At 63.5% G+C, this 26,152-nt stretch overlaps 2 protein-coding genes across 5 annotated transcripts in view; both read left to right on the top strand.

Annotated features, from left to right (window-relative positions):
- The window catches only part of BSG (basigin (Ok blood group)), a 252,324-nt gene that overhangs the window by 188 nt on the left and 225,984 nt on the right, over window positions 1-26,152 (top strand). Inside the window, exons 2-7 of one of the 4 annotated variants that reach the window (XM_060094810.1) lie at window positions 4,663-4,819; window positions 5,284-5,366; window positions 5,481-5,894; window positions 6,461-6,485; window positions 6,596-6,662; window positions 7,157-7,393. In XM_060094810.1, the coding sequence (XP_059950793.1) occupies window positions 4,663-4,819; window positions 5,284-5,366; window positions 5,481-5,894; window positions 6,461-6,485; window positions 6,596-6,659 (743 nt within the window). In that variant the 3' untranslated portion in view covers window positions 6,660-6,662; window positions 7,157-7,393. The other 3 variants (XM_060094812.1, XM_060094811.1, XM_060094813.1) reach the window with 3 other exon arrangements.
- HCN2 (hyperpolarization activated cyclic nucleotide gated potassium and sodium channel 2) overlaps window positions 12,738-26,152 on the top strand; it is a 21,179-nt gene continuing 7,764 nt past the window's right edge. Inside the window, exons 1-4 of the mRNA XM_060094808.1 lie at window positions 12,738-13,381; window positions 22,492-22,915; window positions 23,977-24,138; window positions 25,147-25,365. Of these exons, the coding sequence (XP_059950791.1) occupies window positions 12,738-13,381; window positions 22,492-22,915; window positions 23,977-24,138; window positions 25,147-25,365 (1,449 nt within the window). The remainder of the gene's footprint in view (window positions 13,382-22,491; window positions 22,916-23,976; window positions 24,139-25,146; window positions 25,366-26,152) is intronic.

Here is a 26,152-nt window from a genome sequence, read left to right as displayed (position 1 = left end):
CCTGGCTGGGGGCGGCCCGCTCTCTGCTCCAGGGGAGACCCCAGCCCGGGCGAGAGGGAGGAGAACCCGGCCGGTGGAGGGAGACCCAGCCCGGGGGGTGGGGAGGGAGACTCCGAGCTGAAGCCGAATTGCGCGAGGCAGCTTAGGAGGGACTTTCCTGCTCGGAGTGCTTGGGCGGGGGCCGCAGGGGAGCCCCCGGGCGCCCAGGCCCTGGCTGTCATCCAGGAGGTGGGCTATTATTCTCACGGGGCGCGGGCACCCAGGCACGTGACGGCCCCTGAGCCGGGTCGGCTTTCTGGCCGGAGGGATTGTCCTTCTTCCCGGGATTTAGGTCCCGTGTCTCGCTCTGGCTCTGCACTTGTCCCTGGAGTCGCCCGAACACTTAAACCCTTGTGGGGAGGCATACACTCTGCTTCCTTCGTTTTTGTCTGATTTCGGGGCCCAGAAGAAGGTGGAGGCTGGTCCACTCTCCTGTTTTTACAGAGATGGAAACAGAGGCCCCGGCCGGGAGGGGAGGTGTTCTAAGGTCACCGTGAGCTCTCCGGCTCAGAGCAGGAACTGTGGGGGGGACTGTTTTTACAGACTCTCAAACGGAGCTCCTCACGGGAGGGGCAGCCTGTTGGGTGGGCAGACGTGGTTTAGAGAATGCTCACAGCAAAATGGGTTAAGGCGTGCTTTTCTGGGAGAAAGCAGGGCAGCCTCTCTTTTGCCTGAAAGTGAGATTTTTTTTCCTGTATGGAGTACGACTTCCCGTTTGGTTCTGGGTTAACGATTTATAGTGACCAGCGTGTAGAGAACAAAGTGCAGACCAGCAGGGTCTGGGGCTCTTCCCCCAAGGGAGGGAGGAGCAGGTGGGCTCTGAGGGGGGTGGCAGCTGCCCTAGGGCATGGGAGGGGCTGCCCCTTAGAGAAGCTTCACCGGCTTACTGCTGACCTACTTTTAGATCTCTGTTCGCCTCTTTCTTTTGCCTCATAATCAAAACGGCCATTTATTCACCGCCCTCTGGACAAGGCCCCTAGCAGGCAAGGTGAGTGCCTGGCAGCTTGAGCCCTTCAGACGCAGCCCTTGCCAGCCAGCGGGGAAGGAGGGCCCTCGGTGTTCTGCTGGGGGCACAGCTCCGATCCATCACCCTTGTCTGTGGGGTTGCTCTTACACACTCCCACCACGTGGGTGTGTGCAGTGGGTGGTCCTGGTTTATTTACGCTGAGTCTGAATCCCCCTGGGGCTGTATCTGTGCCTTGTTCTCCTTTTTCACTTTCCACCTTTCCCAGGGACTCTGGGAAAGACCTGAAAGTCTGGGTCACCCGTCCTTTTTCTGCCTGGGGTGAGTGAGTTCGTGGCTGTGTTTGCCTTTCCTGGCCAGGTCAGCTCTCCAGAAACCTGCCTCAGGGGACTCTGCTGGAGCAGGTGTCTTCGGCGCCCCCATCGCCTGAGGCCCCAGGATGGTCCTCCTGCTGGGAGAGCCCTTCTCTCCAGGCTGTGCAGGGCCCTGTGGTCCTGGCGGGGCTGGTGGGCAGGCACGGGCTTGCTAGCTGGGTCCCTCTCTGAGCCTCGGGTGAGGGGCCGGAGCCCCCGGCCCGCAGGATTAGAGGGGTGAGCAGCCCGGGGTTGGCCTCCCAGAGGCGGTCTCTCCTGGCCACCGCCTCGTCCCGAGAGCTCCCCCCAGGATGTGTACCCAAGGCCTGCCTGGCCCTGCGCCCCGCCCGGCCCGGCCGCCGAGTGGGCACAGAGGAGGGGTGGCTGTTTTTAGATGAAGGTGACTTTACTTGAGAACATGGGTTGCGGTCACATGGTCGGGAAGGAGGGTCAGGCACTCTCGGGTTCCCGGGGCTCTGCGAGGGCCTGCCTGTGCACGGCCGGGGCCCCTGTGAGTTCTTGGGGTGCTGCCCCGGGCCTCCTGGGCACTGGGCGTGGCTGGGGGTTCTGGAGGGTGGGCTTTTCACCCTTTTTCCGTCACCGCACCCTGAGGAGCATTTTGAGGCATTCTTTCTAATGGCCCTGTCCCAGTGATCTGTCAGTGTCACAGATGTTACATCCCCTGTGGCAGCAGTCTCTGTGGTGGCCCTGGGGGCCACAACCCGGCACCCCCCTTGGAGTGACCCGGCCTGTTGAGGATGGGTGACCGGCATGTGGCAGGTCACTGGGGCGGATGGGCTGGCTCCCTTGCTGCATGTGTCCCTCTGGCCAGGACAGGGGTGTCAGCCTGTGGGGCCTCAGGCAGGGAGGGCTCTCCTGGGCGAGGCTGGCCAGCCCGTTGGCCTCTGCAGACACCTGGGAGGGGTGGAGCTGGGGCCCACCTCTGCCCCTCTCTGAGAGCTGAGGCTCCGCCCTGCTGCCGTCTGGAGGAGACCTGCGGGCACTCCTCTCTCCTCCAGGAGGCAGGGTGGGGCCTGGGTAAGACCTGCCTGAGCACCCCTGTCCAAGGCTCTAGGGTGCAGAGGCAGGCCCTGTCTGGGCGAAGCGCCGCCTCTGGCCTCACTTCCTGCCCTGACTCACCTCCCAGCTCTGTACGGAGCTGCTGGTTCTGCCGTCTTGGGAAATCTTGATGGAGAAATGCGGGTTTCCAGAGGCCTTTGGTGAAAGTGACGCAGAGGTCCAGCCTCACGCCCCTGTCTGCCTGTAACCGCCTGGCCTGAGGCCTGAGCGGCCAGTGGGCGGACGTGAAGGTCGGCCTATGCCCGGGGCCTTGTGGCCAGCCAGGTGTGCTCTCCTACACGGCCGGTGCGCACACACGTGCCGCGTGTGTCTCTGCACCTACGTGTCCGTGCACACATGCGGGCACTGCTGCGGGTGTGCCCCTGGGAGCGGGGAGCACCTGGAGCGGCAGAGGGGCCTCCTTTGCTTCAGTCCCTGCTGGCCCGGACTTCTGAGATGTCCTGTCCCCTTTTAAAGAAAGAGCCAGCAGGTGGCCATAGGCGGGGAGGTGAGGACTGGAGGCTCAGGAAGAGGCCCCGCCAGGCCCTGCACGTGTTCTGTGCACAGGCTGGCCTTGGGTCCCGCCTCTTCCACCCGAGGGAGGCTGGCGTCCTCCAGACTGGAATGCAGCCGGGGCGCGGGGGCCTGCGTGTGGCCAGCCCACCCAGGACCTAACACACAGGCCCAGGCGGGATCTCAGACGCCCAGGGAGTTGTGCGCTCTGCCCGCAGTCGTTCCAGAAAGCTGCCCAGCTGTGAAGTCTGCCCTGGGATTTGAGCTTTAATTTTCTTAGCGGCTAAGGAGTCCGTGAGGATGGGGGAGCCCGAGCAGGCTCTGCTGTCCTGTGCGGCCGGACACCATCTTCTCCTGCTGTCAGGACATCTTGCCTCTGGTTTGGATTATTGGGCATCAGCCGGAGGGTTCCTGGTGCCAAGTCCAGCCGGGGCTCGTGACCTGCGATCATTCTGCTCAGCTTCATGTGCTTTGTCTGTGCTCACACAGTTGTGCTGTCAGAAGTCACCGTGTGAGCCCAGTGAGGAAGCGGGGGTCCGGGGTGGCGGCCTGCCCGGTGGGTATTGGGGCCCCGCGGCCTGGCTGCTTTCCTACTGGCTGAACTGTTCCAGTGCAGTCCTGGATTCTGCTTTCACCTGATTTTATGCCAGAGGGCTCTGGGCCGGCGCCCTCTGTGCCCAAGTCCTGTGAGCGTGGCCTTCTCCAAGGGTCGCCTCGGGTGCGTGGGTGTGGGTGATGTTCTGGAGAAACAGGTGCTTCCTGGTAGACACAACTGTGCCTTGGACCCGGCTTTATAAAGTCCCCACTGTCCCCAAGGACAGCTGCCCCGGGATTCCAGGTGGTTTGACAGGAGTATCCCCAGGACACCTGGTCCCAGCCCTGGGATAGGGCTCTGGTGTGGACATTCACTGAAGGTCAGCATCTGGAGGTGCGGCCTGACCCCCAGCAAAGGGGTCCTCATTCTGTTCTGCCGTCCTGGCCCCCTCCCTGAAAGCCCAGAGGTCTGGGGTCTCCTGCCCCCGGTCCCTGGAGAGGAGCCCTCCCCAGCTCAAGCCCCGTCTCCCGGCTCCAGAGCTGTCAGCGCACTTCTCACTGTCTGGTTCTAACTGGCTTCATATTTTGGTTCCTAAAGAGAAGGTCGTAACGAATGGGGAGGCTTGCCTGGTTGGAAATTGAGCGGAAGGGCTGCTGGGAGTCACCCCAGCGTCCCAGGCAGGAGGACAGACTGTCATTTGTATGGAGGTTTGGGGCACATGCGGCCTTCTGAGAAGCAGGCACCTCCAGGACGGGGCCGCTGCAGCCCCCTGGCCCCCGTGGCCTGAGCACACCTGTCCCACCCACCCCGGTGGCCTTGCCTTGGTTGTGGGAGAGAGGGGGAACATGCAAGACTACCCAGAGTGGGGGTGGTGACCTGGGCGGTGATGGACTTCAACTTTCCGAAAAGGCCTTTTGGGGCTGCGGGGCTGGACCCAGCAGTCGCTGCCCTGGTCCTTGTTCTGGGGCCGGGGTGGGCGCTGCTGCTGTTCCCACGTCCAAGGCCCAGCCAGTTAGGACAATTCCTGGCAGAATCCTGCCCCAGACCCCGAGGGGAGGGCCTTCCAGGAGCCCCATGCGGTTCTGAGGTCTGGGTACCAGCCCTGGCTTCTCTCCCTCTGGGGAGTTGGGGTTGGGAGAAGTGGCAGGCTCCTTGGGTTCTCCCCCGACACCGTTCTCTTCTCTTCTTTGGCTGCCCAGGGAGCACGATCTGGACTTCCGTAGATGATGATGGCTCCAGAACCCGCCTCACATGCGCCTTGAATCACAGCACCACAGAGATCGTGGGCCACCGCTGGGTGAAGGGGGGCAAGGTGCTGAAGGAGGACGCGCTGCCTGGCCTGAGGATGGAGTACGAGTGAGTGAGGCTGCCCTTAGCAGGAAAGGGCGGGGCCTGCCTGGTCTCCAGGGGCCTCTGATCAGCGAGTAAGGAGGTTGTAGTCGGTGGGCTGGCTCTGGACAGACGTTGGGAACGGGCTCAGACGGGGGTTTGGAGACGGCTGAGGCCTGGGATGCAGGGAGGGTCCAGTGGCTGCCAGACTTCACCACCTCCAAGACCCGTCCCTCCTTCCGGCACATTGGGGATCCCGGTCCCTGGCTCGCTGGGTTCTGAGCACCGCCGGGGCCACTGTGGAGCCTTGTCTGGGGGGAGGAGCGGCTCTGGAAGCCCAGGGCTCCTGGATGTGGGTGTGGGGTAAGCTGCCTGCCGCCCCTGCACCTCCTGGTCCCTCCTCCCTGGGGAGGCACCCCCCCCGCCCCCGCCCGGCAGGGTTTGGACAGAAGCTTCTCGGCTCACACCCCGCTCACGGCGTCTGCCTGCAGCGTGGACTCGGACGACCGCTCGGGCCAGTACTCCTGCATCTTCCTTCCAGAGCATGCGGGCCGCACCGACCTGCAAGTGAAGGGTGGGCTCCTGGGGGCCCCGGGCCTGAGGGGCTGGGGTGGAGGCGGGCAGGGCAGCTCCATCTCCGGCCCCGCGGCCCCCGGCGTCAGGCTCCAGCCCGCCCTCCTCCCCGCAGGGCCCCCCAGCGTCAAGGCGGTGAAGAAGTCGGAGCACGCCACCGAGGGGGAGACTGTGGTGCTGGCCTGCAAGTCGGACTCCTTCCCGCCCGTCACCGACTGGATGTGGTCCAAGATGACCGACTCTGGGGACCAGGCCATTGCTAACAGCTCCCAGAACAAGTTCTTCGTGGTCTCCTCGGAGACCAGGACAGAGCTGCATATCCCAGACCTGGACCTGAGCTCAGACCCCGGCAAGTATGTCTGCAACGGCACCAGCTCAGAGGGCGCTGGCCAGGCAGTCATCACGCTGCGCGTGCGCAACCGCTTTGCTGCCCTCTGGCCCTTCCTGGGCATCGTGGCCGAGGTGCTTGTGCTGGTCACCGTCATCTTCATCTATGAGAAGCGGCGGAAGCCGGACGAGGTCCTAGATGGTGAGCCGGCCCCACACACCCTCTGCTCCCCTCCTGGTGGGGGGACCCCTGGGGCCGGGGCCGCTGTCCGGGAGTGTGGGCCTGAGGGTTAGCCCCCTTGGCCACCGTGTCCTAGGGCCTCCCCAGGGCACCCGCCCCCTTCCCTGGCTGGGGGTGTGTGTCGGCCCTTACGGCCTCACCTGCCCCTCTCTTGTCCTCACTGGGCTGCCAGCAGGCGTCCTCTGCGGTGAGTGCTCCTCCATTGGCTTGGTCTCCACCTGTGGAGGCTGCTTTGGGCCCAGGGCTGTGGCACCAAGCAAGCCCCTGGCCTTGTGTGATGGGGCCACTGGGCGTCTGCCCGTGGGCAGGGCTGGGGGTCAGGCAGGGCCCCCAGGTGCCCCTCACACTGAGACCCCAGACAGCTCACGTGAGGGTGTGTGTCCTGGGGCGGGCTGGCCCCCACATTGCAGTCGGGGAAGCTGAGGGCAGCGCCCCGCGGGATGGGGCCACCCGGTGCGTGCCCTGGTGTGCAGACCGCCGCTGACAGCCCGTCCTCCTCTCTTGCATGTGGCTGTGCACCTGCGCAGATGAGGACGCCGGCTCTGCTCCGCTGTAAGTCCCTGCCTCGCTGGGGGCGGGCGGGTCGCTGGGCGGAGCTGGGAGGTGTGAGGGGCAGCTGTCTGGTCCTGTGAGGGGCAGCTGTCTGGTCCTCCTGTCACCAGGAAGAGCAGCGGGCACCACGTGAACGACAAAGACAAGAACGTTCGCCAGAGGAACTCCAGCTGAGAGGTGAGGGGAGGGGAGGGCGGGGGGCCGAGGGCGGGGCTCCTGCTCCTGAGGCTGGTCCAAGCTCCCCGCCCCCCCCCAACCCCGCAGGACCAGGAAGAGTCTGCAGGCGCCCATCCCAGCATTTGCACAACCCCGCGCCCTTTCCTCTTACAGAAACCCACCTGGCAAAAGCAAACCACGTTGTGCATTCAAATCACATGTTTTCTCACCTTTTTAAAGAAAAACTAAGCTAGGGTTTTCTGTGTGTAGAATTCTGCCCCTTAGGGGCTTTGCTTTGCTTTTTTAACCATCTCGTGAGCCCCCCAGGGGAGTCGTGAGGTTTGTGTGAGGCCCCTGCCGCCCCCATCACCCGTCCCCTCGCGTCCCCTGGGCTGTTGGTCTCCTGGTCTGGGTGTGGAGGACAGATGGCCCTTTTTCTGAGGCTCCCGCCCCAGGTCCACCTCCTGAGACTGGTCGGCTGTGTGGGGCTGGAGCCAAGTCCCTGCCCTTTGCAGAAGGTCCAGACGACGGAGCCGCGGTGCCAAGCATCCTGCCGTGAGAAGCCAGTGCTGTCTCGGGTCATTGCAGGTCTGAGCACGTGGCCGCCCTGAGGGCGTCCCCCTCACCGCCGCCCTGTCCACACACCCAGAAAGAGGGTGTCTGCTGCTCTTCTCGGAGCAGGAGCCGCTGTGATGGGCCTCTCTCCCCACCCCACCTTCCTACTCCCCAATAAAGTCTGACCCCTCATCCTCTCCCGGCTCCTGTCTGCACCGAGCCTGGGTCTCACCAAGAAAGCTCGTGGGGGGTTCAGCCGGTGAGGCGTAATGAGGTTAGGGTGCACGGGGGCTGGGTGACAGGTAAAGCCGGGAGTGGTGGACGGACCACTGCAGCAGGACTGGCTCTCCAGTTCTTCTAAGCCTGCTTCTGCCCTTCGAAGGGTATCTGGACAAAACCAGGGCAGCCTTCTGGCGGGCCCCCAGGTTGGGATGGGCGGCCATCAGCCACCGCTGCCAGGCCCCCAGCTGTCCTGGTCAGAACGCTCCCGGTGCCTTCGGTGGTCTGAGGGGTAGGTGAGCAGCTGGGGCCTCACTCTGGAGCTGGGAGTCTGTCCCGAGGCACATCTGGGGTGGGGGTGCGGCTGCCCCTCTTGGGACTCTAGCTGGGGGTGGGGGGCAGCCCAGAGAACCCCAGGAGCAGCTCTGCACCAGCCCCCGGGGGGAGAAGGGGGTTGCCTGCTTACCCAGCCTGCATCCCGGTAGCTGGGCCGAATGGGGGAGCATAGGTGGGGTTGAGGCGGGGGTGGGGTGGGGGGGTGGAGCCCTGGGACTCTGGGAAGTACCACCTAGGCCTCCCACTGGGCACACCTGGGCAAACAGTGCCAGAGGGGAAAGCGCTTGTCCAGGGTGACCCTTTTCCCACATCCGGGGCTGTGGTCACCCCATGTCCCCCTCTGGAGCCCTGCCAGACCTGCAGGTCTGGGTGAGGGTCTCAAGCCACCTGCTGGTCGGGGGAGGCAGGGGTCTCAGAGTGTTGGGCCAGCTCTTCCCAAATCTCCAGAGAAGCCAGAAATCTGGGCCCGTGTGAAGTCTGCGTTTTTCAATGTTGGCAAATACAAATCCCAACATACCAAACCCTCAAAAATGGACAGACTTGGCCCACTGGCCACCGGTTCGAGGCCCAGTGGGTTCTGAGGTGGGACGGAGAGGGCCTCTGCCCAGCAAATCCCACAGCCCCGGGATGCGGGGGAGGGGTGCGGGGGGGCGTTTGGGGTGGACCAGGCTGCCCCCTGTCTGCTGACCAGGTGTGTCACAAAGGTCACTCACAGGTCTGGTTTCCCTGAGCGCCCACGGGGAGAGTAGGGGTTCCTTTACGGGGGCTTTGCACCGCACAGCCTGGAGGAGGTGCCCTCCAGTTCACAGCAACTGAGGCCGCTGGTCCCCGAAGCCCTGGGGCTGGGGCTGGGGCTAGGGGCTGCGGCTGGCCAGCCATTCCCTCCAGCCACCACCAGAGGGCACCACATGCACACCCCTGAGGGCACGGGGGCCCAGGAAGTCAGGGGAGCCCCTGTTTACAGAGGTCTTGGGATGCCCTGCCTGTCCTGCGTGCCCCCCAGCTGGACACGCTGGGCTCTCGGTCCTGGGCACCCACCATCTAAATTTCTCTGGTCCAAAGGATGTACATCCCTTCTTGTTCACTGGGTCACGTGGTTGGCACTGACGGTGTACGTGGGTCCGGGGGTTCTGCCAGCACAGGAGGTGACGAGGCTGGTTCCTCTCTGGGGACGCTGCTGAGGCTGGGGCTCGATGTTGGAGGGCACGTGAGGGTGTCCCCTGCTCGGGGTCTGTGTGTCCCCACCTGCACCCCAGCTGGGGCTCCGCCCACCTTCCTGCTGCACCCCTGGTGCTCACACACTTGGGGCTCGGGAACGACTGCTGGTTTCTTTGTCCGGACAGAAAGTGTGGGATTGTCCGCAGGCAGCGCCTTGGGGGACAGGAGGGGGTGGCATGTGGTGTGGAGAGGGGACCAGGCCCCCAGAGAGGGACGCTGCTCACGTGTGCTTTTAGGAGAAGCCTGACCAGCAAACAGGGCCACTGGGCAGACGGCTCTGCATGTTTCCCTCACTGAGCATTTGATGAGCACTGGCAGTCCTCGGCCCCCTGTGCCACTGGGGGCTGTTCTTGGCTGCAGCCACTGGAGCTGCCTCAGTTTCCCCAGGGGCGGGACAGGAAGTCACCGGATCCAGTGAGATCATCTTTGGCAAACGCCTGGAGGCTCAGGACCCGGGGTCTGTCTCGGGGTCCCAGTCGCTGAGGCAGAGGGGCAGGGCTGGGTGTGCCTTCCTTCTGGGGCACAGGCTGCCCACCCCTTCCCTGGGCCCACCGCCCTCCGGACTGGGAGCCCTTCGAGGACGGGGACGGGGCCTGCACTGGAGGCATCGGGGGCGCGTCCCAAGCCCCAGGCTCCTTCCTCCCCCACTCTGGGGCCCTGACGAAGAGCACGTCTGTTGTACACCAGGGGCACCCCCAAGGTCCCATGGCGGCTGGCAGCAAGAGAGGAATTTAGGGGTCTCGCCTGGCAGCAGGGGGGCAGAGGTGAGGAGGAATGGGCCAGAGGTGTGGGCGGGTCCCTGACCCCACCCAGGGGGAGTGAGGTCCGCAGGGAAAGGAAATCCAAGGTTAGCCGAGGACCCCACCCTCATCACACAGATGCCAGGAAACTCAGGCCTGGGTGAGGGGCTCCCTACGTAAGGTCACTCTCCAGTCGGGGCTGGACGCCAGTGCGCTGCCCGGTACTATGGTGCTCATGCAGACAGCCCAGATTGGGAGATGTCATCCCCCTTCCGAAGTCAGTGGCACATGTGGGCACTCAGGCCCGCCACACAAGGCTGAGGGGACAGTCAGTATTGCTCGAGTCTGGCCGTGAGTTTTCCAGGCAGCCCTCGGAGCTTAAACTCTGAGACCCCTCCCTGGTCCAGGGCCTGCCAAGACTCTGGCGTGGCTTTGTCTCCCTGGTCTCTAACTATTTTGCACTCAGAGGGCCTCCAAACTGTGGGCTCCAGGGCTTTGGACCTGGACCTGCCCCAGCTGAGCAGGAAACGGGCCATGTGCTGAGGTGCTGAGAGGCTGGGGAGGGGAGCTGCGGGCGGGACAGCAGGGCAAAGGCCTCGGGCCAGGCCAGCTGGGCCTGCTGGAGGCCCCTGTGCCCAGAGCCCAGCGCTGGGGAGGAAGAGGTGGAGCAAACTGGGTGGGGAGGGACTGGGGCTTCCTTCCACGGGAAGTGGGAGTCCAGCAGCTTTGGGTAACAGACCACTCACTGTGAACTGACCGGGTTTTATTCCTGTTTGCCCAGGCTTGTCCCCAGCCCACCCCACCCCCACCACCTCTGGGTCCTCATCTCCTACACCCCCACCCTCCAGGTCCTCAGTATCCCTTCTCCTCACACCAACCAGGCACCCTCCTACCTGAGGACCTTTGCACAGGCCACGACACCTGCCGGCCGCTCTGGGCTCCGTCCTCCCCTCAGGTCCTGGCTCTGACACCACCCACTCTGTGAGACTTCAGACATCCCCCCAACACCTCCTCATCCCCTGTCCCGGCTCAGGTTGAGCTCACCCCCTTCTAACGGACACTACAATGTCTGCTAAACATCACATCTGCTGTGTTGACTGTCACCCCACCAGGCTGGGGGCAGCCTGTTAGGTTCACTTCTGAATCCCAGCCCCCATCAGGTGCCTCATAAGTATTTAGTGAATGAATGAATGAATGAATGCTAAGACTGCTCTGGCCCAGGGCAAGTGGTGAGACAGGGTGGGAGGGACGGAGGCTGGTGGCAGCCTGGCCCAGGGTGGAGCCCATGTGCTGGGGAGGAGTCTTCAGGAGAGGGGCTGGGACCCTGTCCTCTGTGACTTGCAGGTCCAGGCCAGGTCCCTGGGGGAGGGATGCCATTCTGCTTCTCCAGGCCTGGTGGGTCCTTGGGCTGGGCTGCTGGTCCACCCCCTCCCCGCTCTCAGCCGAGAGCTCTGGGGCTCTGGCGGCCTGCCTGGACTGACATCTTCCCAGGGCGAGCATGAAAGATCCCCCTTCAGCTGGAACACACATCTGCCTGGGCGGGCCACAGCCTGGCACTGCCAACTCTGCTGCTTGCCCAGCCTCTCTCTCTCACAGACTCACAGCAGACGGCAGCCCAGCCTGTCCACCCATCTGGCTGTGGGTCTGGCAGGGTCTGACTGAAGACACAGCAGAGGTGGCCCCTGGAAGGCCCCCCAGGGCTCAGGACAGCCTGCATGGGGACAGGAGATGGCCTGGCTCAGCCTGCCCATTGTTCAGATGGGCGCATCACTCAATGCCCTTGAGTCCCACCTACTGTGTGCAGGGACATGTCACATCTCCACCCTCATGGTCCTGACCTCCAGGTGGGTGAAGTCACCCAATATGATGTCAGGCCTGAAAGTGCTAAGAAGGCCAGAGGGTCCCTGGAGGCCAGTGGTGGTCTTCAACCCCTCTCCCTGTTTCTCCAGGCCTTTCCTTATCTCTGCTCCCCGTCTCTCCTTTGTGCAGGACACTCTGGTTGAGCTGGGGTGTGGAGCGGAGGCTGGGAAGAATCCTGGGCTTGTGGCCTATGTCACCTGACGCCAGGAATCACTCCCCAGCCTGGCTCTAGCCCCAGAAGCAGAGCCTCGAGTGTATTCCCAGATCTGGGGGCCTAGGGGGTGGGGGCTGGCTGGAGCCTGAGCCCAAGGGGCAGAGAAATGGGGTAGCCCAACGGGGCTCACATGTGGGCATCCGGTGGGAATGGGTGGCAGACCCTGGGTCCCCCTGTGACCCTGGGCACTTCCCCACTTTAAAGCCCACCAGCCTTTTGGGAGAGCCCCACACACACACACACACTGTACTTTAGGGCCTTGTTTGAAGGTGGGGATCCTCAGCACCCTTGGGTGGCTCTTCCTATTGGCCCAATTCGGCCTCAGTTTCCTCATATGCAGGAGGTGGGGGAGAGGGGGCCACGGTGGCACCTGGAGACTCCTGGCCTGACCCCACTTTGCTGATCCCCACACAACACGTCTTTGTCGGGGTCTCAAGTGACAAAACAAGGGCTCGTGTGGCCTTTTATTATGGAAATTCTCAAACCTATAGGAAGGATGGAGGCTAGTACGGGGGCGGCTCCACTTCTCCGAGCCCCAGCGTCAGTGGTTACCGCCCGCTATGTCCTCTGGACAGAGGTGAATTGAAGCGCCAGGAGAAGGCCCCTCGTCAAGGTCGCGCGCGGAGGCGGTGACCTTGGGCGCGTCCCTCTTTTTCGCGGGCCTCAGTTTCCCCTTCTGGGACTACGCTTGATCGGGTCTCCGAGGCCTCGAGCCGCGTAACCTTGGGCCGTCCCAGCGCCGGCGGCCTCAGTTTCCCGGGCGCGGGACCCGTGCGGGGCGCGCCGGGACTGTGCGCGGGCAGAGGAGGGGCTCCCGCCCCCTCCCCTCCCCCGAGGCCGCGGCTCCGCCCCTCGCGGCTCCGCCCCGCCCTACCCCCGCCTCCCCCCTCCCTCGGGCTCGGGCCGGCGGCGGCGGCGGCGGCTCCGCTCCGCACTGCCCGGCGCCGCCTCGCCATGGACGCGCGCGGGGGCGGCGGGCGGCCAGGGGAGAGCCCGGGCGCGACCCCCGCGCCGGGGCCGCCGCCGCCGCCGCCGCCGCCGCCGCCCGCGCCCCCGCAGCAGCAGCCGCCGCCGCCCGCGCCCCCTCCGGGCCCCGGGCCGGCGCCCCCTCAGCAGGCGCCCCGGACCGAGGCGGCGCCCCCGGAGGCGGCGGACGAGGGCGGCCAGCGGGCCCGACTCCGCAGCCGAGACAGCTCGTGCGGCCGCCCGGGCACCCCGGGCGCGGCGAGCACGGCCAAGGGCAGCCCGAACGGCGAGTGCGGGCGCGGAGAGCCGCAGTGCAGCCCCGCGGGGCCCGAGGGCCCGGCGCGGGGGCCCAAGGTGTCGTTCTCGTGTCGCGGGGCGGCCGCGGGGCCCGCGCCGGAGCCGGGCGCTGGGTCGGGGCCGGTGGACGAGGCGGGCAGCGAGGAGGCGGGCCCGGCGGGGGAGTCGCGCGGCAGCCAGGCCAGCTTCATGCAGCGCCAGTTCGGCGCGCTCCTGCAGCCGGGTGTCAACAAGTTCTCGCTGCGGATGTTCGGCAGCCAGAAGGCCGTGGAGCGGGAGCAGGAGCGCGTCAAGTCGGCGGGGGCCTGGATCATCCACCCGTATAGCGACTTCAGGTACAGCCGTCCGGAGGGCCGGCCGGCCAGCGCGGAGGGGCACGGCGAGCGGACGCGCACAAGGGTCGGCCTGGGAGCGCTGTGAAGAGGGCGGGGCGGTGTGCCCCGCGGGTGACCTCGGGGCCCCTCGGTGACCTCGGGCGTGTCCGGGACCCGCCCCGGAATGATCTGGGCGCGCGAGGCGCCGCCCTTGGAGGAACACTGGGAGGCGCGCGCCCCCTCCCACGCAGCCTAACATTCCCCGCCCTTCGGGTGGGCGCATGTCACGGGCCGCAGGGTCTGAGCGCGGAGGGGCGGAGAGGACGAATAGAGGGGAACGTGGGCGCCGGGGAGGCAGCGGAGCGGAAGGAAGGGCGCCCGGGAAGGACGCGCCCCGTAGAGGCTGGCGGAGAAAGGGTTAAGCGGACACGCCGGGTCCCAGGGTCTCCACCTGCGTCCCACGCCGCAGGGAGGCGCGTCCCGGGTCCCTGGGCCTCGGTATTGCGCAAGGAGGGGACACTGTTAGTGCTGGTGTCCCCCGGCTGTGTCTGCTCTGAGCCGCATCAGCTCCAGCGGCTGGGTGGTGTGCCCAGGTGTCAGTGGTGGTGATGTTGATGTGAATTCAGGCGGCTGATCTGTGGAAAGGCTCAGAGCAAGGCCCGGAGCAGGCTCAGCTGCGTGTGTTTGTGGTGTGCCCAGGTGTCAGTGGTTGTGTAGATGCTGATGTGAATTAAGCCAGTTGGTGCGTGGAAAAACCTCAGAGCAAGGCTGGAGCAGGGTCACGCCGCCGCGTATGTTTGCAGTTCCGTTCCCGGGTGAGCCCTGTGTGGCCTGGGAGTGTGAACGATGCATATCATTGCAGGCCGTGTGTGTGATCACGAACATGTGACTGCGGCGGGCGGGGGGCCGAGTGCTCTGGGGGGTGTGTCTGCATGGCGGATCACTGGTGTGTGTTGGGGAGAGAGGGGGTGTGTGCATCAGCGGGCAGTGGGTGTGAGGTGATGTGTCCGTGACTGGGGTGTGTGAGTTGGGGTGCAGAGGGTCTCCCCAGGCCGCCGGGCCACCATCTCAGGGAGTGCACGGTTTCAGCACCACGGACAGCAGTCCAGCGGCCTCCGAATCCTATGACGCCGCGGGTCTCCCCTCCCTCAGGCCTGAGGTCGGATTCCTGGACGCCCAGAGCTGGGAAAGGGGAGCTGTGGGACTCTGCCTTTCCCTGGCCCCTCCATATCCCCTGTGCCTGACAACTGGGGAAACGGAGGCCCAGGGGCACACAACTCAGGAACGGAGGCTGGAAGAATGTCCAGGATTCCAGCTCCTAACCCCTCAGACCGTCCTGGGAGGGGAATGCAGCCTTGACCGGTGGCTTTGGGAGAGGCCAGGGGGCCCAGATGGGGTGCCTCTGGATGGTCCCGACCGGCATGGGGGCTCAGCACCCCTCTGCAGATGGTTCCAGTCTGTGAAATGGGGATGAACTTGACTTCCAGGGCTCCCTGGCCCACCTGGCCCCTCTGTGAATGGGGGCTAAAGCCAGCTGGCTGGAAAGGGACGTGGGGACCATGTGGGCAGGGAGAGGTGGCTGCAGAAAGTAGCCATTCCTCTGTCCCCTCCAGCACATCCGCCTGCAGCATCCCCAGGGCTGTGGGTGGCCCTGGGCTTCCTCTCAGCTGCAGAGGGGGTGGGGGCTGCTGGGAGAAGGAGCTGGGCGTCCCCAGCCTTGTGTGCGTCCAGCACAGTTGCCCGTGGGTCCCTGGGCAGATACACTGTAAACTGGGGTGAGCAACGGGATGGGGGTGAAGGAGGGGTGAGTGAGGCCTGTAGCTGGGACTAGGTGAGCCAGTCAAAGTAAAAACCTTAAGACCCTGCCAAGCTGGGGTGCTGCGGGGCCTCTACAACCCCCCACATTTTGGGAACCCTTCTAGACCCCTCGGATTCAATATGGAGACAGACCCCCAAGCACATGATCGGAGAAGTGCTTCCTGAGTCCCTCTTGGGCCACAGCACCTTAAGAATATAGATCCAATCCTCATGTCAGATGTGAGGTGGCTGCTGCAGCTACCCCAAATTTACATGTGAGGAGAGGGGGTCACGGAGAGGTAAAGTCACTTGCCCAAAGCCACACAGCTAGTCCCTGGCAGAGCAGGGATTCATTCCCGGGCAGGCTGGCCCCTGAGTCTCCACTTTTGGACTGTCAGGCAAGCTGGCCCCTGGCCGTGTCCTGTCCAGGCCAAGAAGAAATGGGAGGAGAAGGGCGTCCTGGGGATTGTTCAAGATAAGGGGGTTGCCCTGGAGGAGCCGTGGGCCATCTCTATGTTCGTGTGAGTGTTAGTTGTAAGACCCGTTCGTGGAGCAGTAGGGAGGGGCCTTTCTGGGTCTGCTTGTCCACACTTGGCTCCGTTTGTCCTCATGACCTGACGGTGCAGACACCGTCCCTGCTGGTGCCCGGGTAAGCCCTGGACATGATTTAAAGGGAAACGGGGCCGTGAGACCAAGGCTTCTTCCCCAGCCCCAGGTCCTGCCCAGGGCCGCGGCATCTCCACTTTCTTGAGCTACAACTTTGCTCAAAGTGGCACGGCACCCATCTGGCACAGAGAACAGAACAATTCATGTTTGGTGAACTGGAACAGCCTTGGTCATGCCTAGCTCCTCGGGCCACATGGGCTTCCAGGCAGGGCAGACATCTGCAGAGTCCTCGGGGAGCGGGGCTCTTGAGGAAGGTGACCGGACCGAGGCCGGAGGGGCAGGAGTGCATTGTCCGGGCCAGGCTGCAGAGGGGCTGGGGCAGTCTGCGGCGAGGCCTGCACCCCCTATGCATGGCCTGGAGTCCTCTCCGGGCTTCCCTGCCTCAGTTTCCCCAAATGCGTGGTGCACCCCATTCCTTTCGATCTGGTCGATGTCTGCACCGCCCATGCGTTCAGAAGTGGCCTTTTTTCCTTGATACGCTTACCTGCCTCTCCCCCCAACTCCATGGCGTCCTGGGGCCTGGCACGTCACGGGGGGGGGGCCCAGGATGGTTTTGGGAACCCGCCGAGGGGCACACATGGGTGCAGGCAAGGCCAGTCAGGTTGTGAGCCCCCTTTCCTGGCAGCTTTGGAACAGCCCCAACCCTTTCTGAGGCGTGTCTTCACTTCTTCATGGGGCCATGAGTAACACTACAGCTGGTGCCCGGATACAGATGTTCTAGGAGCTTCCATGGGGGCGGGGGAGGGGAGAAGCATGTTCGAGGGACAGCAGGAAGGATTCAGGTTCAGGAGGGTTGGTTTTCCTTCTTTGCACCCTGAGGTCCATTTCTGAGTCAGAACAAGCATGAAGACCACCCCAGAGCAAAGCAGGGAGAGTGGCCAAGGGGCCTGCATGGTCACAGCCTGGGCCACTGCCTCCCGGAGGTCCTGGGGCCCTGGCAGGATCTTCTGCCCTGCCCCCAAAATGTATGAAGAAGAAATACAGTTAACTCCTTCACCTGGCCACCCCGGATTCTAGAGGCCAGAGAGAGGGGTTCGCGGGAAGGAGGAGAGCTCAGAGGGGAGGGCGTGGGTGGTGGTGCCCCAGGGAAGTAGGGCCCAGCTGCAACTCCCCACTGCCCGTTCTGGACAGTCCACTTTTTCTGCCACTTCCTCCACCTCCTTAGTTGGTGGTCACTTGGTGGTCAAGGCAGCCGTGGCCGTGTGGGAGCGTGGGCAGGTCTGGGGGGTAGAGGCTTCATCTCCCTAGAGAGAGTGTGGGCAAGTGGCTTCCCACGGCCTTTCATCCCGTTCCCGAGTCTGTAAGTGCTTCTGAGGTCTGACCTGAGTCTCTCCTGCTGCAGCTGCTGAATTTCAGTTCAATGTTCCCGAATTGTGTACCGCCGGGAGGCCTGGGTTGTGGGGAAAAGATAAGTGGGTCCTTTTCCTGGCCCTCAGCGGAGCTTAGACAAAGCCAGGACAGGTGGATGCTGACCTGTATCTGTGTGACATCCTGTGGGGTCCCTGAGGGCCTGGGGTGGTGGAGGGGCTGGCCTGAAGATCCAAGAGGGCTGGAGGACTTCTCCTGCCCCAGATGGCCCTACGGATTAGTGGGAGATCAGGATGCATCAGCTCATGAGAATAAACCCTGAATTATCCCAAGTTGGGGCAGTGGTGAGGGGCGGGGGCCAGAGTTTCCCAGGTTCTGAATCCAGCATGAAGGCACTCAGAGTGGGGGTTGGTGGACATGCCCTTTTCCCAGGTGGGAGGATTGAGGCCCAGGGCCCACCCACTGGGAGGAAGGACGCTCCATGGTCCCTGTGAGGGGTCAGGGGCCTGAGGTGGCCGAGGCCCCTCTCCTCGTTCCATTGGTTTCCTGCCAGAATTTGCAGTTTCTGGCCCCTGAATTCCCTGCTTTAAAAGCGTCACTTCCCCACACCCCCTGTTTCAACATCCATGACCTGGGGGTTCAGGGGGACACTGGGGGGCCTTCCTTAGCTACCCACTTGCTCAGGACAGACCCTGCCTCACTTCCCCCATCAGCAAGCCCAGCCCAAATGCAAAGAGCACAGGCTACCCCACTTCCTCCCTGGACGCCGTCCTCTGCCCTTTCCTTGCCTTCCGGCTGCCGGCAGGGGCATCTCAAGATTCATGTTCGTCCTTCTCACTTAAAACCCACCATGGCCGTGGCCTCCACAGCCCTGCAGAGCCCGGCTCCCACCCCCTCTCATCCCTTCTTACCTCCCTTCACACCCCTGCTCCAGCCCCAGGCCTCCCGGCCGCCCCGAAAGGCAAACTCCATGCAGCCACGGGGCCTTTGCACTTGCCAGTTCAGCCACCCGGGGTGCAGTGCCCGCACTCCGCCTAGCGGCCCTTCTCCATTATCCACCCACATGTCACTTCCTCTGAGAAGCCCTCCCAGCCCACCCTGGCTAAAGTGGCCCCTCTGAAGCATCCCACTCATTTATCTGTCTGTGTGGAAGGCCTGTCTCCCCACTGGGCTGGGGGCCCTGAGGGAGGGCCGGGTCTGTCTGGTCGCCACGTGTCCCCCAGGCCTGCACACAGTCAGCCCCACAGTCTGCCCTGTCTTGGGATCACTCAAGCATCTTCCCCCGCAGGAGTCTCAGTTTCCCAATCCCTGACACCTGCCTGGGATCCGTAACTCACATCCGAGGGCTCAGGCCCTAATAATCCATCCCTAGCTCATCCTTAATCCCTGACCCCCCCACTTCCCGGCCCCTAATCCCCTGGGATTTGCCCGATCCGATCCGTAATTCCTGGACTGCTTCCAGCCTGGTTCTTGGTTCTCTGACCCTGAAGGGAGGGAGCCGCTACCCTTGTTAACAGCGTCCCTGAGCAGCCACTTCAAGCTCCCAGGACACCCCTGCCCCTCGTCTGGCCCTGCCCTGCCTGGTCCTGGAAGAACAGGGCTGCTTGTCAGCTTCTGGAATTGGAGGGGCCCCAAGCGCTGGAGACAGGAGGGTGACCGCATGGTCCCGAGCTCTGGCCCGGAGGCCTGGCCGCCTGGGTTCCGTCATTTCACCGCTTCCCACCTGGGTTTCTCCATCTGCGCAGAGAGGAGGGTCGGGGCAGCTGCTGGAGCGGGAGCTGGGCCCATGGGGGGTGCCCCGCTGACATCAGAGCCACGTGGGTGTGGCGCCCTGGAGAGGGTTCCGGGCTCTCCTGTCCACAGGGCACTGGGGGTTGTTGCCTCTGAGCCCCCGCTCCCCACCAGGAGCCCCGGCCTTGCTGGTCTCTCAGGGCCCAGTTCCTGTCCTGGCACAAGCAGGAAGCGGGGTCTGAGTGTTTCCCGATGGGGCCCGTTGTTTGTTAGGAAGGACTTTTCAATACGAGGTTTAATTACTGTCCCTGAAGGCCCTGGGTAGCTGAGGGCTGACTCAGGCCCCTGCAGGCCTCGACCCGGTCCCAGGGGTCTTTGGGGCAGCCTGATGCGGGAGGGGCTGCCGCGGTTGGGCAGAGGAAGCATTGTGGCTCAGAGAAGGAGAGTGATTAGCCCTGGGCTGCACAGCCCAAGGGGGCGGGCAGGGCGAGGAAAGGGGGTGCTGGGGAGAGGGACCTGGATCCTCTGCCCCAGGCCTCAGTTTCCCCTCCTCCTACCCAATTCCAGGAGAACCAAGGGCCACAGGCCTGGGGGCAGCAGGCTGGCTTTCAGGTCTTTGCACCCTTCCCTGGCTGGGCCACCTCTCTGGTCTGTCAGTGGGGAAGTGTGGTGCCTGCCCCCCCACCCCGCCCCCAGAACAAAAGGAGGGAACCTCTATGACAAGTCACCTGTGAAGGAGGAGGCCCTCCTCATCCTGGCCATTTACGCTGTGGCTACCCCACCCTGGTAGTTTCTAGGCCCCCCTATTTAGATTGTTTCTAACCCCGCTCCTTGGTTTCTAGGCTCCTGTCCCTGGCCTTCAGGGACAGCAGGAAGTTACTTCTTCCTGCTTGCTTTGTCCTTGGGCGTGAGCCCTTCAGCGCCGGAGGTGGGGATTAGGACCAACCACTGCCGTGGACACTCTGGGGGTGGAGATGGGGAATAGGCAGGTGCGGCCCCTCAGTCAGGTTGGGGCTAGGTCCCTGGGGGTCTTGAGGATGAGTAGATGCCCCAGATCAGAAGTCTGAGCCCAACACCTTGTCTGGATTCAGGCAAAGGAAGGTCTTGAATTTGGAGCCGTCATTGCCCTTAACACTCACCCCAGATCATGTCAACCCTTTCAGCTCTCAAGGTCTCCATCCCCACACCGAGGTGGGTTTCCCGGGCTCTCCCCATCATGGTTGGAGTCCCCATGGCCACTGGGAGAAGGCTCCAGTACATGTGGGCAGACAGGGCCGGGGGTGGGGGAGAACCTCAAAGCCTGCCACTCCCTGGGCTCCTCCCAGCCAGACAGAAGAGGAGACTGAGGTTCCCAGGGACTGGAGGGACTTGCCCAAGGCCACACCTGCCAGTGGGCGGGAGCCCAGATCTGGCTGCTGTCACCATGGTCTTAGACATGGGGTCCATTCCAACCTTGGCTCTTGCAGACCATGCTGCTGTGAACATCTTGTTACAAATCACTTTTCAATTTTTTTCTCTCCCTCTTGGATGATTTCCTTGGGCTCAGTTCCCCGAAGTGGAAGGCCTGGGTCACCCGGCAGGCACGGTGCTGTAGCTCTTCCCTCGGGGGGCTGCTCAGAACAGAGCCAATTCACAGTGAGTCCCCAAACAGGGAGCCCAGTGCGGCCACACCAGAGCGGAGTTTACGGCTTTCTGCTAATTTGGGAGAGTCCCTCCAGCCCCTGGGAACCTCAGTCTCTTCTTCTATCCATCCAGGAGGAGCCCAGGGAGCGGCAGGCTTTGAGGGTTCCCCCAGGCCTGTCCTGCCTACACAGGCTAGAGCCTTCTCCAAGAGGACATGGGGACTCCAGCCGTGATGGGGAGGGCGCCGGGCCTACGGGAGAGCCCTGGAAACCCACCGCGGGGTGGGCATTTCTCCCTGCACAGTGATGGGCAAAATCAGACGAATGACTCTTCAGAATTTGAGACCCTCCTTTGTCCAAATCTAGACAGGGAATGTGGGCTTACACCCCGATCTGGGGCATCTACTCATCACTGAGACCCTGGGCCTCGGAGGTTTTCTCTTTATGTATATGTGTTAACAGAAATATAACAGCCTTTAACCATTTAAAAGTGTACAGTCAAGTGACATTAAATACATTCACAGTGTGCTGCAGCCATCCCCCTTATCACTCACCAGAACTTTTCATCTTCCCAAACAGAAACTCCCCGGCCCCTATAGCCACAAACCCACTCTGTGTCTGTGGATCGGCCTGTCCTGGACGTTTCCCATCAATGGAGTCACACACCGTGGCTCCTTCTGTGTCTGGCTTCTCTCACTGAGCATCGTGGTCTCAGGGTCCACTGACATGGTAGCAAGTGTCGGGGCTTCTCTCCTTTCCGTGGCTGCGTGACGCCCTGTGTGTGGACGGACACGTGTTTGTATGTCCATTCACTGGTGGACACTCAGGTTGCTCCCACACTCTGTGAATCGTGCTGCCGTGGACACTGGTGCACAGGTGTCTCTTTGAGTCCCCACTTTTGAGTCCTTGGGTGAAGGCCCAGGAGTGGAATTGCGGGGCCACATGGTAACTCTAACTTTCTCAGGAACTGACAGGTTTCCCTTGGAGTGGTTTTGATTCCTATTTTATCAACTGCCGCAGGGATGGGCATCTCTCCATGTGGCCTTTGCTGCATCTGTCTGTCCTCATGGGTAAATGCTGGACTCAGAACACTGTGCCTGGCCGTTAATATTCCTCAAATGGACGGGCCTTTTTCTGGGAGCACAGAATTCCCGGGTGGAGTTTTGGAATTGACCTCCAGGACTTGTATCGGTCCTGGGCATATTTGGCCAGTCATCCCTTTTTCAGGCGTATTTATCACATGAAACATCCAAGCCGTGGCCAAGTCCCATCCCTCAGGCTCTTCTGCCACCTGGCCCTGCGTTCTGCCGGGCAGGCCTTGGCTTCTCCCTTTCTCCCAGACGGCCTGGCACCCTGGCCTCTGCCCGGTCCCCAGCCCCCCCGGGTGCTTCTTGAAATGGATGGACAGCCAGTGCCCCCTGTTCAGCCTTCCGGTGCCCCACCGGGAAGTCCGGCCAGGGTGGGGGTCCTGCACCTGTATGTCAAACTGTGGATGTCCGGTGCCCACCCGGCACCTGCAGCCCCCGGCCGCCCAGCCACTCAACCCTCCTGGCTGCAGTTCCCACCCCCCACCCCCCCGCCCCTCTAGCTCCTCCGCTTGTCTGTCTCCCCCTCCTGGCTCGACCCTACTGCTTTTTGGACGGCAGCCTTGTGCCAGGCACGTTGGGCCTTCTTGGTCCTGGGAAACATTTAGTCAATTTTTGAGCGGCCTCTTGGACTCTTCCAGGTCTCCGGTTTCTTCAAGGAGAGAAGGTCAGGCTGGGCCAGCGAGAGGGACCTGGGCTGGGGGAGCCCAGCCGGCAGTGGAGTGCTGTCTGGGGCTTGGGAGGGCTTCCTGGAGGCAGGGTCCACACTAGCCGGGGCCAAAGTCTCAGCTTTGCCGGAGGAGGCGAGCGTTGGGCTGGTCTTCAAAGGCGTATGCGCGCGTGGTGGGGCAGGCAGGCTCTGCGGAGGGCCCCGCGCAAAGGTGGAGGTGTGACCGCGTGACCGGCTGCACCTCGCCCCCAGGTTCTACTGGGACTTCACCATGCTGCTCTTCATGGTGGGAAACCTCATCATCATCCCCGTGGGCATCACCTTCTTCAAGGACGAGACCACGGCCCCGTGGATTGTGTTCAACGTGGTCTCGGACACATTCTTCCTCATGGACCTGGTGCTGAACTTCCGCACGGGCATCGTGATCGAGGACAACACGGAGATCATCCTGGACCCCGAGAAGATCAAGAAGAAGTACCTGCGCACGTGGTTCGTGGTAGACTTCGTGTCCTCCATCCCCGTGGACTACATCTTCCTCATCGTAGAGAAGGGCATCGACTCCGAGGTCTACAAGACGGCGCGCGCCCTGCGCATCGTGCGCTTCACCAAGATCCTCAGCCTGCTGCGCCTGCTCCGCCTGTCGCGCCTCATCCGCTACATCCACCAATGGGAGGAGGTGAGCACGGCTGCACGTTGGCGCAGGGGCGGGGCCATGGGCGTGGGCAGGGTTGTGATGAGCGACGCGGATGCAAGCGTGGGGTCTGTGGGGTCGTGATGGGCTGGAGCGGGTCTAGGATGTAGGGGTGCGGGGTTGTGATGGGCGAGGGTGTGGTGATGGGTGAGGATGCTGTGATGGGACCCGGCCATTGGCTGCAGGAGGGGGCAAGAAGGCACCAGGAACAAAAAGGCGGGGCCATGATGGGAGACTCTGGGCGGGGCTACCGGGGTCCAGGGGCATGGTCACAGTGAGAGGACAGGTGGGGATACTGGCAAACGAGTGGGGTCATTGTGTGGGGCACTGGGCAGAGTTACAGGGACTGCAGTGAGGGGCCTAGGAACCTTAGGGGTGGAACCTGGGCCTCGGGGCGGGGGGGCACGGGGAGTGGTCACAGGAGCTTGTACCCGGTGGAGGGTCGGGGGGTGTCACAGGGAGCGCAGCATGGACGCTTGACGCATCCGCACCGCTCTCCTTCCTTCTACCCTGTAAGAGGCAGACTCCACAGCCCCGGTGGCAACGGGGAAACTGAGGCTCCGAGAAGCGAAATCACGCCCCTCTCCCCCAAGTTCAGACCCGCCTCTGGACTGAGTGTGACCTGATTCCTGAAGCCCGCGGCCACCACGCGGGCTCAGAGTCGCCGCCACTGTCCAGGACAGCAACTAGGCTCCAAGGCGGGGAGTGGGTGGGGACAAGGCTGCGGAAAGAGGCCGTGGTCCTGGGAGAGGGCAGTGGGCAGCCGGCCAGGCAGAGAGATTTGGGCGCCCGGGGCGGCAGGCCGGGCAGGGAGCCATGTGCTCTAGTCTAGGGTGCTTCATTACGTTGAAAGGCAACGGGTCTCACGGGAGCGGGGGCCCCACTGGCCGCGTGGGGGGCGTGGTGAGGTGGGGCGGCTCCTAAGGGGAGTGGGCCCTGCGGAGGGCTTCGTCCTCCCACTGCCCGGGTCGCAAGAGGCCATGGGCGGAGGCCTCTCCCTCGCACACCGTCTGCGGGACTCTCACGGGCGCCGCCCCACCCCCCAGATCTTCCACATGACCTATGACCTGGCCAGCGCGGTCATGCGCATCTGCAACCTCATCAGCATGATGCTGCTCCTGTGCCACTGGGACGGCTGCCTGCAGTTCCTAGTGCCGATGCTGCAGGACTTCCCGCGCAACTGCTGGGTCTCCATCAACGGCATGGTGGTGAGCCCCGAGCCCCCCGCCCCACATCCGCTCCCGGAGCGCATGGCACCTGAAACACTCCTCTGGGGGTGAGCGCCCCTCTGGGCTGCTATCCGACTTCGAGCCTTGCCTTGCAGACCCCGGGACCATGGAGATCTTTGACCGTTTGAGGGCTATAGGACAGTTTCTGTCCCCCAGAGAGCGCATCATCTGCTTACTGTGCTTTGCAATGCATTCCACTTTTTAATTTGCATACATGTATTTAAAAGACAGTTTTATATCATAGTCCTCAAATGGGAAGGTGGTATCATGGGCCGTGAGAAATAAAAATTGGAGACTCACAAGCACCTATTACTTCCTGGCTGAGATGCCGAGTGTTAAAAGCTTTCCTCCTGCACGTGGGGCACAGGGCAGGTGGGCGTTGACGGGCAGGAGCAGCGGAGGGAAAACCCGCGGGTGCCCAGCCTGGCACCTGGCACAGCTGCCTGGCTGAGGCAGTTCATTGTCTGGCCGGACACCCAGGCATGTGGTCCTGTTTCCTGAACCGGGCCCGCTGCCCCCTCCCCTAACCAGGTCAGCTGAGGACTGGGAGGGGGCTCCTGGTCCTGCCTGATGCCTCCCCCCTCTCCGCCCCTCTGATCAGATGTCAGTGTTCCCAGCTCACTGTTTCTGGGGTCCCTGGAACTTTCCCATTCTCTTGGCCTCACAGACACTCGTCAGAGGCTGAAAAGTGGTGGGGGCTCCTGAGCCCCCAAGGCTAGACTCTGGCCCCCTCTGAGCCTCCCAGGACTGAAGTGGGGAGGCGGCTTCAGACCCGCACCTGCTGCTGAGTTGCTGTGACGTGTGTGCACGCCATGTCAGCTGCCTGAGTCTCAGTTTCCCTTGGTTACCTCTGGAAGACACGGAGCTCACCACCTGGATGCCTGGGGGAGGACGGGCAGGCGGGGGCCCTGGGGGGTGTGTGTGTCAAGGGGCTCCCTGGGGGCTGCGAGCGCCCACCCACCTGCCCGCCCGCCCGTGGCCTTGCAGAACCACTCGTGGAGTGAGCTCTACTCCTTCGCGCTCTTCAAGGCCATGAGCCACATGCTGTGCATCGGGTACGGGCGGCAGGCGCCGGAGAGCATGACGGACATCTGGCTGACGATGCTGAGCATGATTGTGGGCGCCACCTGCTACGCCATGTTCATCGGCCACGCCACCGCCCTCATCCAGTCGCTGGACTCCTCGCGCCGCCAGTACCAGGAGAAGGTGAGACGGGGAGGCGCCCCCGTGGGTCTGAGGGTCCATCCCACATCCCCCCAGCTCTGTGGAGGAAGGAAGTCTGGAGCCTGGAGGGGAGCAGGGCAGGAGGGGTTAAGGGAGACACAGGCCAAGGAAGGGGACAGGAGCCGGAGGGGTCCAAACAGGACAGGGCCAGTCCGAGGGGCATCAGGGGGCTCCGGGGGTGGGGGGAAAGGTCTCTGGGCCATCTCGGGAGGGGCTGGGGTGCTGGGGTCGCTCAAGGACACAGGGGAAGCCTCTGGGAGAGCAAGGATGTCCTGGCACTTGGCCTTGGTGGGGGAACCTGTGGAGCCAATCCGAGGGCTGTGGGCCGGGAAGGGCCAAGAGAGGGCGGGTGGGACCCCACAGGCCAGCCCTTTCTGGAGGTCAGCCTCAGGCTTCACTCTGCCTCAGTCTCCCCTCCCTAAGGCCAAGGGTGGCCTGGTCCCTGGGACATCGCCCCATTGGCCCTGCACTGCTATCCGATGGCTGGCCTTGGCCAGGCAGCCGCAACCTCCCAAGCAGTGCCCAGCAGTCGGGTCGGCTGGGTCAGCTGGGCCTGGCGCCAGGCACCCCGGCTGTCCGGAAGCCACCGGCCTCCCACCCAAACATAAGCTGGTGCCGCCACCCGCCTGCTGTCACGGGTTCCGCTAAGCTCAGGGCAGCTGTGGCCAGGCGGGGCTGGGGCCGAAGCGGGGCCAGGGCTCCCCTGAGGGTGCCATCCTGTGGACAGCAGGGCCTGGCATCCCTTCCTGGTGCCCACACCCGTACCCTG

This window comes from Mesoplodon densirostris, chromosome 3 (assembly GCF_025265405.1).
Source record: "Mesoplodon densirostris isolate mMesDen1 chromosome 3, mMesDen1 primary haplotype, whole genome shotgun sequence".
Taxonomy (NCBI): Eukaryota; Metazoa; Chordata; class Mammalia; order Artiodactyla; family Ziphiidae; genus Mesoplodon; species Mesoplodon densirostris.
This window is presented reverse-complemented; position numbering and strand designations above follow the sequence as displayed.